Consider the following 13109-nt stretch of genomic DNA (forward strand, 5'->3'; position numbering starts at 1 on the left):
TGAGAAAAGAGATCAGGACTTGTGTAAACACTGCTCTGTCCACGTGTTCCTGGTGGCATTTTTTATTGTTGCTCATAATTTTCATAGACGTGTTATCTTTTTATATAGATATCTCCCAATGCAGCACTGTAATCACAAAAAGCGTGAATTGCCGCATGCTTTGAACACAGTGCTGTATTTCATATCTCCAAATAAGTCATTTGTGCATTGAAGAAATGTCACTGATAAAGAAATGTCAAAAGTTGAGTGTGTAATTATGTGAGTGTGTTTGTGTGTGTGTGTGTGTGCCAACAGTAGGCTACTTTAAGGAAATTTTGCATCTGAAAATACCCATTAAGTGATATCTTATCCTACATTTTCATAAGACATCGAGTGCTGACACAACACAGTACCAAAATGGCTTATTAATAATAATAATAATGAACTAGAAGTCCTAATAATAAGGGAATAAAGGTACATAAAAATATAAAATATATATAGAATTAAAAATATATATGCGTAAAATATATCAATGATATATTAAAAATAAAATCCCCTGAGAAACCTTTGTGTTCTTTGGGATTGAATGCAAAGTTTCTCGGGGGAACGCAAATATTTTGCGAGAGAAATACAAATAATTTTCTCTCCCATCTCATTTTTTTTTTCCTTCACTGTAGTTTTCAAAACAATTTTGTGTGTGTGTGTGTGTGTAAATGCATAAGACAAACATGAATTTCTGTGCAAAATATGGGGAATCATTCCCCATTTTTATTTATATATAAAAAAAAACACAAGTTCAACATTTTCAAGTCTAAACTTTAATTTTCATTCGATGTTACTTTTCCAGTTTCCTGTCTTGTTCAGCTCAGAAGGGTCTAACGCGGAGCAGAGACACAAATGCTTAAATCCTTCCAGTTTTACGTGGAAATTGAGCTCAGAGCTAAATCTAACTCTTTAGAGGTAATCCTTCTCGAAATCCAGCACAGACGTACATATCCAGGAGGATAAACATGTTTCAAATCAAATTCAGAATTGAGGCGATTGAGCCACCAACCTCAGCAGAAGACTATCACAACTGCGCTACATTCCTGAAGGGAGATTAAGTACAAGGGCTACATCTAATCTCTATTTCTCTTCGTAAAACCATTTGGTCCCTTTTGGAGCCAATGTTCAGCTGGACTAAAACCAGATTAATATGCAAACATACTTATGAGCATTCTGGAATAACTCCCAGGGGTTCTCCCACCTTGAATGACTCACTTCCCAGTCTCCCCCACCCACTAACATGAGTTTTTTTTGAGCATGTCGGGTAATATGCTAATCAGCCTAGATTGTAAGGAAGTCCCCTGGGCAGAGCATAAGGATTTCTCTAAATGGTTCTGCTCTCATTTTTGAGCATGTGTGGTCTTGCTCTCTGAAATCTAATAAGATGAGAGGCGTAACAACGGGACCAAACAATTGTAAAGTAGTCATGCCTGCGGGAGCTCTCTTGCTTGCACTCCCCCTCAAGTGTTGTATCCTCAAACTGAGATCATCCCCAAAACGTCCATCTCAACCTACATTTCACTTGATTCACTTGAAGGGTGTAGTCTTATGGGAAAGATGAGATCTTAAAGTGATAGTTCACCTGCAAATTAAATTGTCATTATTTAGTCACCCTCATGTCATGTCCAAACATGTATTACTTTCTATTGCCGATATTTTGAAGCATGATCCATATTTTTGCCAATGCTATTACAATTAATAAGTTATTCAACCGTGTGAGTTATATTCTACTGTAAGTGTATTCAAAAGAAATGTGACAAACAGACCGAATTTAAAACGGTTATTTTCTGATATTGTTTTGTGAACTGCCACAACCAGATTATTGAGTCGGTGAGTTTTTGAGAACCAAGCATGCGTTTTGAGTCAAGGATTTTCAACCAAAACAAATGGTTCACTTAAAAGATCCGACTCAAAAAGAATCATTATTTATTTGCTACTTCTCCAAGGATTCTCATGTATTATAAATGCAAGGACAAACAGACAAACACGTCTTTGTTTGTGCTCCACATATAGGAAGAAACTCACTCGCGTTCTAAATGACATGAGGGTGAGTAAATGATGACAGAATTAACTATTCCATCAACAAAAATATGTTATCCTTAATATTTTTTAGACACAACAAATGCATCTGTATTCCATGATAAAACTTCTGCCATTAACAGGGCAATTTAAAGGAATTTATTTAATTCATAGTCTAAGTCAGTGTCATTACAAAATTATGATCTGCAAAGAAGCATCCTGAGCTTCTAGTTTAGTTTGTCATGACATGGCTGGGCTGCTTGGCATTTCTCCCCAGGTAATCTGGACTTAATTAAATGTGGTGCACACGCAACCTTAGCAGCCAGCCGAGGTGAGATTAGAGCAGAGAGACAGGACGCAGCTTTTGTTACGTTACGCAACAGATACACTGCTGTACCTGTGTTTCAGGACAGATGCTGAAACTGGCACCTGCATCCATTAAAATGTGACATTCAGGAAGGCAACTCCGACTCATACTGAGGCTCTGCGTATCCCACACAGACATTTCTTCTAAATTTCAAATAAAAATATCTAATTTTGAGCATTTATTGGCAGAGAAGAGTTAAGAAATTATTATTTGGTGGAATAACCCTGATTTCCAATCACAGCTTTCACGCATCTTGGCATGCTCCCTATCAGTTGCTCACATTGCTGTTAGGCGACTTTATGCCATTCCTGGCTAAATAAATTCAAGCAGCTTGGCTTTTAAAGGTGCACTATGTAACTTTTCTGTCGGCTAGAGACCGCCTATTCAAAACAAAGGCGTAGTTTGATGACGCCAAGTTTGAGCGCAGAATCTTGGGACATGTCGTCTTCACCTCACAGCCGGTACACAACCATGTTCATGAATGCAATTATTAACATTACTGTAGTACCAGGGTCGCCAACTAGCGGACTCCGGTCCGAATCCGGACCGCAAAGCCTTTGTGAATGAACATAAAATGTGTTATGAGATTTCTGATTTTATTTTTTTTAACCAGATGGGTTTGCGTTCATTGATTGTTATTATTTATCTCAGTTCAGCAGGGGAGAAAAAAGCACTTTAGTTGCTAGTAATTCATGTATTTTCAGTTCAGATTTAGAGATGAAGGCATTTTTAGTTCATCATATTTTTGTCCGACATGGTTACTGGTTGAATTTAGATATTTTGTACCAAAGCAACTTAAAGGACATAACAGAACAACAACAAAATGAGATCAATTTTTGTGAAGGATTACCTATGTTTGCTTTAACAATATGAACAGACATGTTTTGTCCATAAGAGAACATATTATATTTTGTTCAATTAAGAACAAATGTTATCTTCACACTCATTTCTTTAGTCTGGCAATAAAAACATACATTATTGTTTTTAGGTATATAATTGTCCGAACCTCGGCCGGTGAGGAGGGTTCATTTACTGGACCTCAAGCAATTTTAGCTGAAGACCCCTGCTGTAGTATGAAGCAGAGCAGGGCCGAGTGTTGTGGAGCTGAGCAAGGCCGCTGGAGTGATTGTTATTAAGATGAACGCAACACACGTCTCGCGAGCAGCGGGACTTTTATTATGCCACAGTCGCCGGTGACACTTCCGCTTTTCCGGTCATGAGTATGAGGTAAAGCAGCTCTGTTTATCATATTAGATCATGGGGGTCAGAACCATTATACAGTATGTGGGTGAGGCAAGACCCACCCACTTTTTATGATCAATGATATTTGCCCCACTCACTTTTATCCACTCTCTAATTCAGCACATGTCTGTTTACCTACCCCTAACTGATAAACACTTATTATTAAACACATGTTAGATGCTTTATTTCCACTTTTCTAATATTTTCTTCATTTTTATTGAAAATAAATGCCTTTCCGATCTGATATGTGATGGGAAAAGGGAGTAGAGCGAGTTCGGCAAAAGGCGGATTTGAACCGCGGGTCTGCGTCAAAACTTGATGCCATGCGTCTTACCCCTACACTATTGCCGCTCTCAATGATATGGTGATTTCCGTAATCTTGTCTTGTCCAACCAGACGTTTAGCAAACAAGGCGATATATTTGTACTTAATGTAAATGGCATCTACTCCAGTAAAAAATTTCTGAGAGAGGACCCACCCACATTTTTTTTGCTTCCGACGCTCATGTATTATTTACATCTGAGTGTGTTAATGACATTGCTCTGCGGCTGCTATTACACTTGTTGCACACTGCAGTAAGAGTTAAGCGTTTCTGCAAAATAAACCAAGGGTAACGCAGATATGACGCCATCAACAGGCGACTCCCTCACACGTCCCGGTTCCTCAGTTAAAACAGCAATTTTCTCACGATTTACAAATAGTTGGAAACATTTGGGATATTGTAAGTACTCAACTGAACAAAACATATAACACTGGCCTAGTGGTTTTTGGATATTTTACTGAAAAAAGGTTACATAGTGCTCCTTTAATGGATGGTAACCCTCTTTCTTACATTCCAGAGGTTTTCAGTGGGGTTCAGGTTTGGAGATTGTGAAGGCCATGCCAGGGTCTTGATATGGTTGTCCTCCATCCACAACCTTGATTGGCCCGGCTGTGTGGATAGGAGCATTGTCCTGCGGAAATGTTGGGGAACATTGTTCGAGTAGAAGAAGCATGTGTTCTTTCAGGATAACCTTGTACATGGCTTGAGTCACACATCCTTGACAAAGACAGATCTGCCTTATTCTGATCTTCTCTGATGAGTCCAGTTTTCAGGTTTATCCAACACCTGGTCCTCTAATGGTTAGACTGAGACCTGGAGAGACGTACAACCCACAGTCTCTCGCACTCACTGTGTAATTTGGTGGAGGATTGGTGATGATCTGGTGGTTCTTCAGTAAGGCTAAATTAGGGGCGGGTTGCGTCTTTGCAAAGGATGCATAACTCACGAACAAGATTATCCTGAAAGAAAAATGGCTTCCTTCTGCTCTTACAATGTTCCCCAACTCGAAGAATTGATTTTTCGTGCAAGACAATGCTCCAATCCACACAGCCAGGCCAATCAAGGTGTGGATGGAGGACCACCAGCCATTAATAACGCCAAGATGCTTTATTTGTTTTTTCACCAGGAGTGGCATAAACAGACCAATGTGAGCGACTGATAGGGAGCATGCCAAGACGCATGAAAGCTGTGATTGGAAATCAGGGTTATTCCACCAAATATTGATTTGTGAACTATTCCTAAGTTACAACAATTATATAAACTTGTTTTATTTGCATTATTCAATGTCTGAAAACATGGCATCTTATTCATTATTTTGACCAGTTGTCATTTTCTGCAAAAAATGCTCTAAAGGACAATATTTTAATTTGAAATTTAGAAGAAATGTTGTCAGTAGTTTGTGGAATAAATCAAACATGTTTATTTTACTCAAACAGATACATATAAAACATCCAGATAAACAATTTTTTCCAGAGCTGTATGTGTGCATAGAGAAACACATATAATACACAAAGGCAGTCCAAGAGAGTATGACCTCATTGGCCTGAGTTTAAAAACCAATCCTCCTTCACAAAGACCGGTCTTCTGTCTGTGTGCAGACATGCTCCAGAGCTCACACCTAGAGCAATGTGGGCACAAACACACTCTCACACACAAACACCCACACACACTGCATCAGCAGGATCAGACAGCCAGCCCACCAATCTGGGAACAAGCCTGAGAACAAGCTGAAAATATCCTGACAATTTCCCTATGTGAGTTAAAATCACTTTTTCCAAGCTTGGCTTTGTTCTTTAATCTGTTCAACTTCAAAACGGCGTTTGTACAATCTAATTAATTTCTCCCAAGCCCAAAGCCAGATCCAGTATGTTGTGAATATACCATGTCAAATACAAATCTTCCCTATCAAGCTCAAATCAAGTCAGCCTACAGATTTGCTATATTCAATAGATAAGAGTTGATTAGATATGGGTTGTTGCCCTATGTCCTATGAGTTTATATACAACATGCACAAATGCAATTTTAGATCTGACAATGAAAAAGGACAAATAATAATAATAATAAAAAACATCAATTCATAAAGGGTATCAAAATAAACCACATTAAATGGTTTTATACAAAGAAACGACATATTGTACACTATACAAGATGTACACTACTGGTCAAAAGTTGGAAATAATTATGTTTTTTTTAATGTTTTTGAAAGAAGTTACTTGTGTTCATCAAGACTGCATTAATTGAAAAAAATGATACAATAAAAAAAACTTTTCCAAGCTTTGCTTTGTTCTTTAATCAATTCAACTTTGAAATGGTGGTATATGATCAAATTAATTCGTCCAAGCCTAAGCCCAAAGCCAGATCCAGTATGTAATGACTACGCTCTGTCAAACACAGATCTTCCCTATCAAGCACAAATGATAGAGATTTGCCATTATCAATAAAAGGACAGAAAATGGAAATTTAAAAAACAAAAAAATTATCACGTGTCAAGTTCGGTTGAGATACTGTTTATGTTCACTGATCAATGTCTATATGTGAATAAAAGCCTAAATTCAATCTGTTCAATATCAATTCAATATCATATAAAGTGATTCTCTTTTTGAACTAAACTGCTCGATTCAAATAGATTAATTTTATGATCTCTTTATGAACTTTTTGAAGCATCAAAGTGTCAGTTGCGTAGCTGTCAATGGAGGGACATAAAGCTTGCAGATTTCCTCAAAATTATCTTTGTTTGTGTTCCGAAGATAAATGAAAGTCTCACGGGTTTGGAACGACATGAGGATAATTAATGACCGAATTTTCATTTTTTTTATTTAGTTTAATAGATACAGGATTTATTAAGTGATTTTATATTGGTCCTATGAATAATCAAGCATGCCTTTTTTAAATAAATAAATAACCCCCCTTAATTTGACCCCCTTAATTCATTCTAGGTTTGAAGTCTACTCAACATTAAAGGTTGTAGATGATTGCCTTACAGGTATTAAAGGAATAGTTTGCCCAAAAATGTAACATTTTCTTGTTACGCAGCACATTTGAGCTTCCGCAAGAACCACTGAGGTTAATTCTCGTGTGTTACGCAGCACGTTTGAGCTTCTGCAAGAACTAATGAGGTTCATTCTCGTGTGTTACACAGCACATTTGAGCTTCTGCAAGAACCACTGAGGTTCATTCTCGTGTGTTACGCAGCACATTTGAGCTTATGCAAGAACTAATGAGGTTCATTCTCGTGTGTTACACAGCACATTTGAGCTTCTGCAAGAACCACTGAGGTTCATTCTCGTGTGTTACGCAGCACATTTGAGCTTATGCAAGAACTAATGAGGTTCATTCTCGTGTGTTACGCAGCACATTTGAGCTTCTGCAAGAACCACTGAGGTTCATTCTCGTGTGTTACGCAGCACGTTTGAGCTTCTTCAAGAACCAATGAGGTTCATTCTCGTGTGTTACGCAGAAGCATGTTTGAGCTTCAGCAAGAACCAATGAGGCTCATTCTCGTGTGTTACGCAGTACGTTTGAGCTTCAGCAAAAACCAATGAGGCTCATTCTTGAGTGTTATGCAGTACGTTTGAGCTTCAGCAAAAACCAATGAGGCTCATTCTTGTGTGTTATGCAGTACGTTTGAGCTTCAGCAAAAACCAATGAGGCTCATTCTCGAGTGTTATGCAGAAGCATGTTTGAGCTTCTGCAAGAACCATTGAGGTTCATTCTCGTGTGTTACGCAGCACGTTTGAGCTTCTGCAAGGACCATTGAGGTTCATTCTCGTGTGTTACGCAGCACGTTTGAGCTTCTGCAAGAACCAATGAGGTTCATTCTCGTGTGTTATGCAGCACGTTTGAGCTTCTTCAAGAACCAATGAGGTTCATTCTCGTGTCTTACGCAGCTCGTTTGAGCTTCCGCAAGAACCAATGAGGTTAATTCTACTGTTACGCAGCACATTTGAGCTTCTGCAAGAACCATTGAGGTTCATTCTCGTGTGTTACGCAGCACGTTTGAGCTTCTTCAAGAACCAGTGAGGTTCATTCTCGTGTGTTACGCAGCACGTTTGAGCTTCTTCAAGAACCAATGAGGTTCATTCTCGTGTGTTACGCAGCATGTTTGAGCTTCAGCAAGAACCAATGAGGCTCATTCTCGTGTGTTACGCAGCACGTTTGAGCTTCTTCAAGAACCAATGAGGTTCATTCTCGTGTGTTACGCAGCACGTTTGAGCTTCTTCAAGAACCAATGAGGCTCATTCTCGTGTGTTACGCAGCACGTTTGAGCTTCTTCAAGAACCAATGAGGTTCATTCTCGTGTGTTACGCAGCACGTTTGAGCTTCTTCAAGAACCAATGAGGTTCATTCTCGTGTGTAACGCAGCTCGTTTGAGCTTCCGCAAGAACCAATGAGGTTCATTCTCGTGTGTTACGCAGCACGTTTGAGCTTCAGCTATAACCAATGAGGTTCATTCTCGATTGTTATGCAGAAGCATGTTTGAGCTTCAGCAAGAACCAATGAGGCTCATTCTTGTGTGTTACGCAGTACGTTTGAGCTTCTGCAAGAACCAATGAGGTTCATTCTCATGTATTACACAGCACGTTTGAGCTTCAGCAAGAACCAATGAGGCTCATTCTCGAGTGTTATGCAGAAGCATGTTTGAGCTTCAGCAAGAACCAATGAGGTTCATTCTTGTGTGTTACGCAGTACGTTTGAGCTTCTGCAAGAACCAATGAGGTTCATTCTTGTGTGTTACGCAGCACATTTGAGCTTCTGCAAAAAACAATGAGATTCATTCTTGTGTGTTACGCAGTATGTTTGAGCTTCTGCAAGAACCAATGAGGTTCATTCTCGAGTGTTACGCAGCACATTTGAGCTTCAGCAAGAACCAATGAGGTTCATTCTCGTGTGGACTTTTTGAAGCGTCAAAGTGGAGGGACAGAAAGCTCTCAGATTTCATCAAAATTATCTTCATTTGTGTTCCGAAGATAAACAAAAGTATTATGGGTTTGGAAAGACATGAGGGTGAGTAAATGATGACAGAATTTTCACTTTTGGGTGAACTATCCCTTCAAACTGGGTTCCATAACTTCTATCTAAACTGAACAGAAATAGGTCAAAGTTGCCCTAAGCCCAAAGTTCACACTGCTAGATGGATACATAGAGCAAGTGAGATAGCTCTATGTCTGCTGACCAGTGAACTGTGTTATTCGCTGGTCACGGAGGATTGCACTGACCTGTCCAATCTGTGGGCAGTGTCAGGATTCATTAGTGCAACAGTAGGACTCACTCAGGTCTGTGATGAACATATCTATGGACAGGGGAATCCACAGACTCTAGGAATAAAGTTTGCTAGGCACATCTATCTCAGCGGATTTGTCTGAAAATAATACTGGGGATTCATTTGAATGTGTATCTCGGGGTGATGCTATTCACGTCGAGGCTGCAAAGGCAAGGCAGTCATTTGAGGAGATTAATTATTGAAAGCAATTAGAGTGTTTGTATTGCCCCTCTTCATTTTTTTTTGTATCATGTGAGTGCAGTGCCTTTCAGCGCAGTAAACAACTGCAAATCTCAGACTACTATTATGCTCACACAATAAAGATTTCACGAGTTGTGATGAAGGCGGAAAATGAGAAAAACAGGAAGACAATGATGGTGATGAGGATGACGAGGAAGAAGCAGCTATGGCTGACAATGTTGCTGATAATGAAGGGGATAGTAATGATGAAAATTTAAATTAAAAATGATTAATGCCTCATATGCTGACCAATTACTGGCATGCCTGTTAAAGGGACAGTTCACCTAAAAATACAAATCCTGCCATCAGTTACTCACCTTCAAGGTGTTACACTTTCTTCAGAGGAATACAAAATAAGCTATTTTAAAGAATGTTGGAGTCCAAACATTTCTGTATCCCCTTTGATTTTCTCTGTATAGACAAAAAACCTTTAGCAAAATCTTCTTCTGTTCCACAGTAGAAAGTCATACAGGTTTGGAACAACGTTAAGGGTGAATAAACACGTTTTAATTTCTGGGTAAACTGTCCCTTTAAGTAGTTTCCTGTTACAGATGATATCGGAAGCCCTCCCATCTCGCATGCAAAACCATTCTCATGCGTAATAGTGCCTACATTTATTTCCACTGTGAGCAGCGTTTCTCACATCAGTGCACAGCACAGCATTACAGCAGCTCTTCTACCTGCTACTGAAACATTTACAATAATTGGGTGAAACTCGAAAAGTGGAGAGTTGGAGAAAAGTGAGAGGGCGAAGTCTTGCTACAGAATTGGGAAGGATAATGTGGTCTCCTATAGAGTATTATGGGAAGATTGAGTGCTGAGGATGTACTTACAGTACATTTCCCTTCTGCCTATGTAAATTGATATATTTCCAATGAATGTTTTTTCTCTCAGGCTAGGTTTCATCACAGATTTTTTTTGAGGGTCATCTGCTTTGGAGGCATATTTAATGGCCCATTCAGTGCTCTTTAATGTGTTTGTCAGATCGGAGGCTTCTCTTTTGTGTCTATATATGAGAGTATGCGAGTTTGCATGTCTATGTGTGGGAGAAGCAATTGTTTGTTGTTCCTCTTGCTTTTTGCACTGTGCGAGTTCCCTGTATAGCCTTTGTCTTCAGTACATTCTTCGCTACTAAACACTTTTGAAAAAGCGCTGCACCAATACTCGTTTGATGGAGAATTTGGTGTGCAGTAGAATCACTGAGAAGCATGGGATATCATACAGTAGCTGACCCCATGAATTCCCATACATTAACTATGAGCCTCATCAGTCATACGCTGAGAAGGAACCCTGCATTCCCACCCACCTTTCTGTGGTTTTACTCTTTTATTCACTGTGAGTCAAGTTTAGCAGTTGAACCTTTCACTTTGTAAATAAACTGGAGTCAAACAGTGCACACAAAGCAACGGCTCCAAACAAAGCTGAAAAGAGCAGATTCTATGTCACTGCTTGACAGCGAAATCAAGGGAAAATCAAAATATTCATTGCAAAGCCAAACCAACAAAGAGAGAGTTTGAGAATATGGCACAAACAAATGAAAACAACTTGGCTTCAAATCTAAAATAAAGTACAAACATACTGTCTCTTGAGGTGTTGTTGTATGTTGATGCAATAAATGACATACGATTTAAAAAGCTGAAAATAACGGCTACAGCCTATCATACAGAACATGTGAAGAAGACAAGTACCATTGTTTCGATTAGGAAATAGGCAATTTAAAAAAAAAAATCTGCTGATAAATGTCTTACAGTGATGGATGTCATGTTTAGCCCATTCAAACCCAGTGTCCATTCTAACCATATTACATTCAAGTATTTTTAATGGTTATGTCATTTGGTGCCGCCCAAATTATTATTAGGATTATTAGATGCTGCTAGTTTTCCACATCACTGAACAACACTCTGCACAAGGATTTTAAATGAATTTATAATCTACATAAAGTTTCTTGTGCATACCACAACATTCTGGATGTTGAATGGACATTAGAAATAACGGTAAACATGATCATATACTGATTTATCACGAGTAGAACTAAAATATGGTCATAATTCGAGTCTGAACGCGTTAAAGCCGTTCACAGAGGACGCGTTCTTGTCTTCTTCGCTGTTTTCTAACTGTCAAATGGTGTACACAGGCTACGTTAAACAGACGTCTTTTGTTCGCTGTATCTAATCCATCCCGATGTCAAGTTACAACAGTTAAACTACTTAAACGCGTCTGGAGAGCCCTGCGCTCTGTTGCGATGCGCCCCTTCGATCTGTTTTTGAAGGCAAGAGCACGTCCTATATGAACGGCTCCGTATAATTGCACTACAGACACCAATTTGTCGCCCGTCTCCAGCCAGCCACGTCAATTACCAGCGATCGCCATACACGCACACGCCAGATTGATCTGTACGAGGCAAACAAGAGTATAATCCCCGGGCGCGCGCACGGTGTCAATCAAGGATTTGCGTGCTAAGAAAAACAACTTGCTAAGTACCCTGCGGCTAAATTAAACGGCCACGAGCTTTGTCCAGGGTCCCAAACGATCGCTGAACACCTACTTTGTTCATTCGAGGAATATCGCAGGGCCATTTGAGAGAGCATGACATCGGATCGACCGACGAGTGAACTTGTCCCCGATAACGGCTGATGGAAAAAGCTCGTCTAACTTCACCGCCCTCCATCAAGCACGGCTACTGGTATTCAGTCAGTTGTGCCCGCTACGCTGAATGTCACTGCACAATATGCTAAATTATTCACACTCTACAGCGAAAGTGCTTTCCACAGTGCCTCTCTGTTTAATCCATCTGAAAAATCGCATACCAGCCCAAAAGCAAGCACAAATAATATAGTGAATGCGTTTAAATCACACTGAAATTCATCCGTGCTGCCTCCACGGACCTGAGGCTTGATCTTAAATCACAACAGCCTATGTTGTACATCACGGAAAGAAGAAAACATACCTGTGAATCCAACTACAAGTCATCCAGAAAGGTATTTCCGATAGAGTTTTTTTTTTAAATTACTTTTAGAGCAACAATGTTAACTGCGAAGTAAATCCAATCCCGTTTTTGGTTATGCTGTAAATCGTCCTCGGAGTTTAAGCATTCCTTCCAACTGTCTGTTGACGTGCAAATCCTGGTTTCAGCACCTCCTGGAGTGGACAGCTCCGCAGAAAGCGGCTTCACCTCGCTTCGGGTCTCGAGAGCCACACCAGCGCGAGCCTTTCACCTACTGGCTGCAACCCCGACCGGATTTGCATACAATAATACAATCAGCCAATCAAAAGCTCCGCCGCAAACCCCGACGAGTGGAAACAGCCAGCCGAGTTCTCTGAGCTCATCCGTTTAAATGAATTGTCCTTGACAAAGATGAACAGAGTTTGTGTGCCGGCTGTCCTGTCCTCTCCATTCCCTTCCACACGGTGCATTTGCGTGTGCTTCCAGAATTATTTATACAGTGGTCTGTAAAAATAAATCATCACATGTACGACCCATGCCCAGCATTGATGATTTGTTACTTACATGTAAAAAACATGTTATTACATGTTATTAAAGCATATAATGTAAATAAACCAACCTGTAAAATGCAGTGACAACAACATAGACAGTATGAAAAGGCAAAATGCATTACACTAAAATAATGATATAA

The 13109-nt window shown here is 39.7% G+C and overlaps 1 protein-coding gene across 2 annotated transcripts in view; it reads right to left on the reverse strand.

Moving 5' to 3' along the window:
• fstl5 (follistatin-like 5) overlaps window positions 1–12881 on the reverse strand; it is a 173560-nt gene extending 160679 nt beyond the window's left edge. The window contains exon 1 of one of the 2 annotated variants that reach the window (XM_079838564.1): window positions 12422–12881. In XM_079838564.1, coding sequence (XP_079694690.1) covers window positions 12422–12444 — 23 coding nt within the window. In that variant the 5' untranslated portion in view covers window positions 12445–12881. The remainder of the gene's footprint in view (window positions 1–12421) is intronic. The other variant, XM_079838563.1, reaches the window with a different exon arrangement.
• Between the last annotated feature and the right edge of the window lie 228 nt (window positions 12882–13109).

The sequence above is a fragment of the Gobio gobio genome, assembly GCF_949357685.1.
Source record: "Gobio gobio genome assembly, chromosome: 16".
Lineage (NCBI taxonomy): Eukaryota > Metazoa > Chordata > Actinopteri > Cypriniformes > Gobionidae > Gobio > Gobio gobio.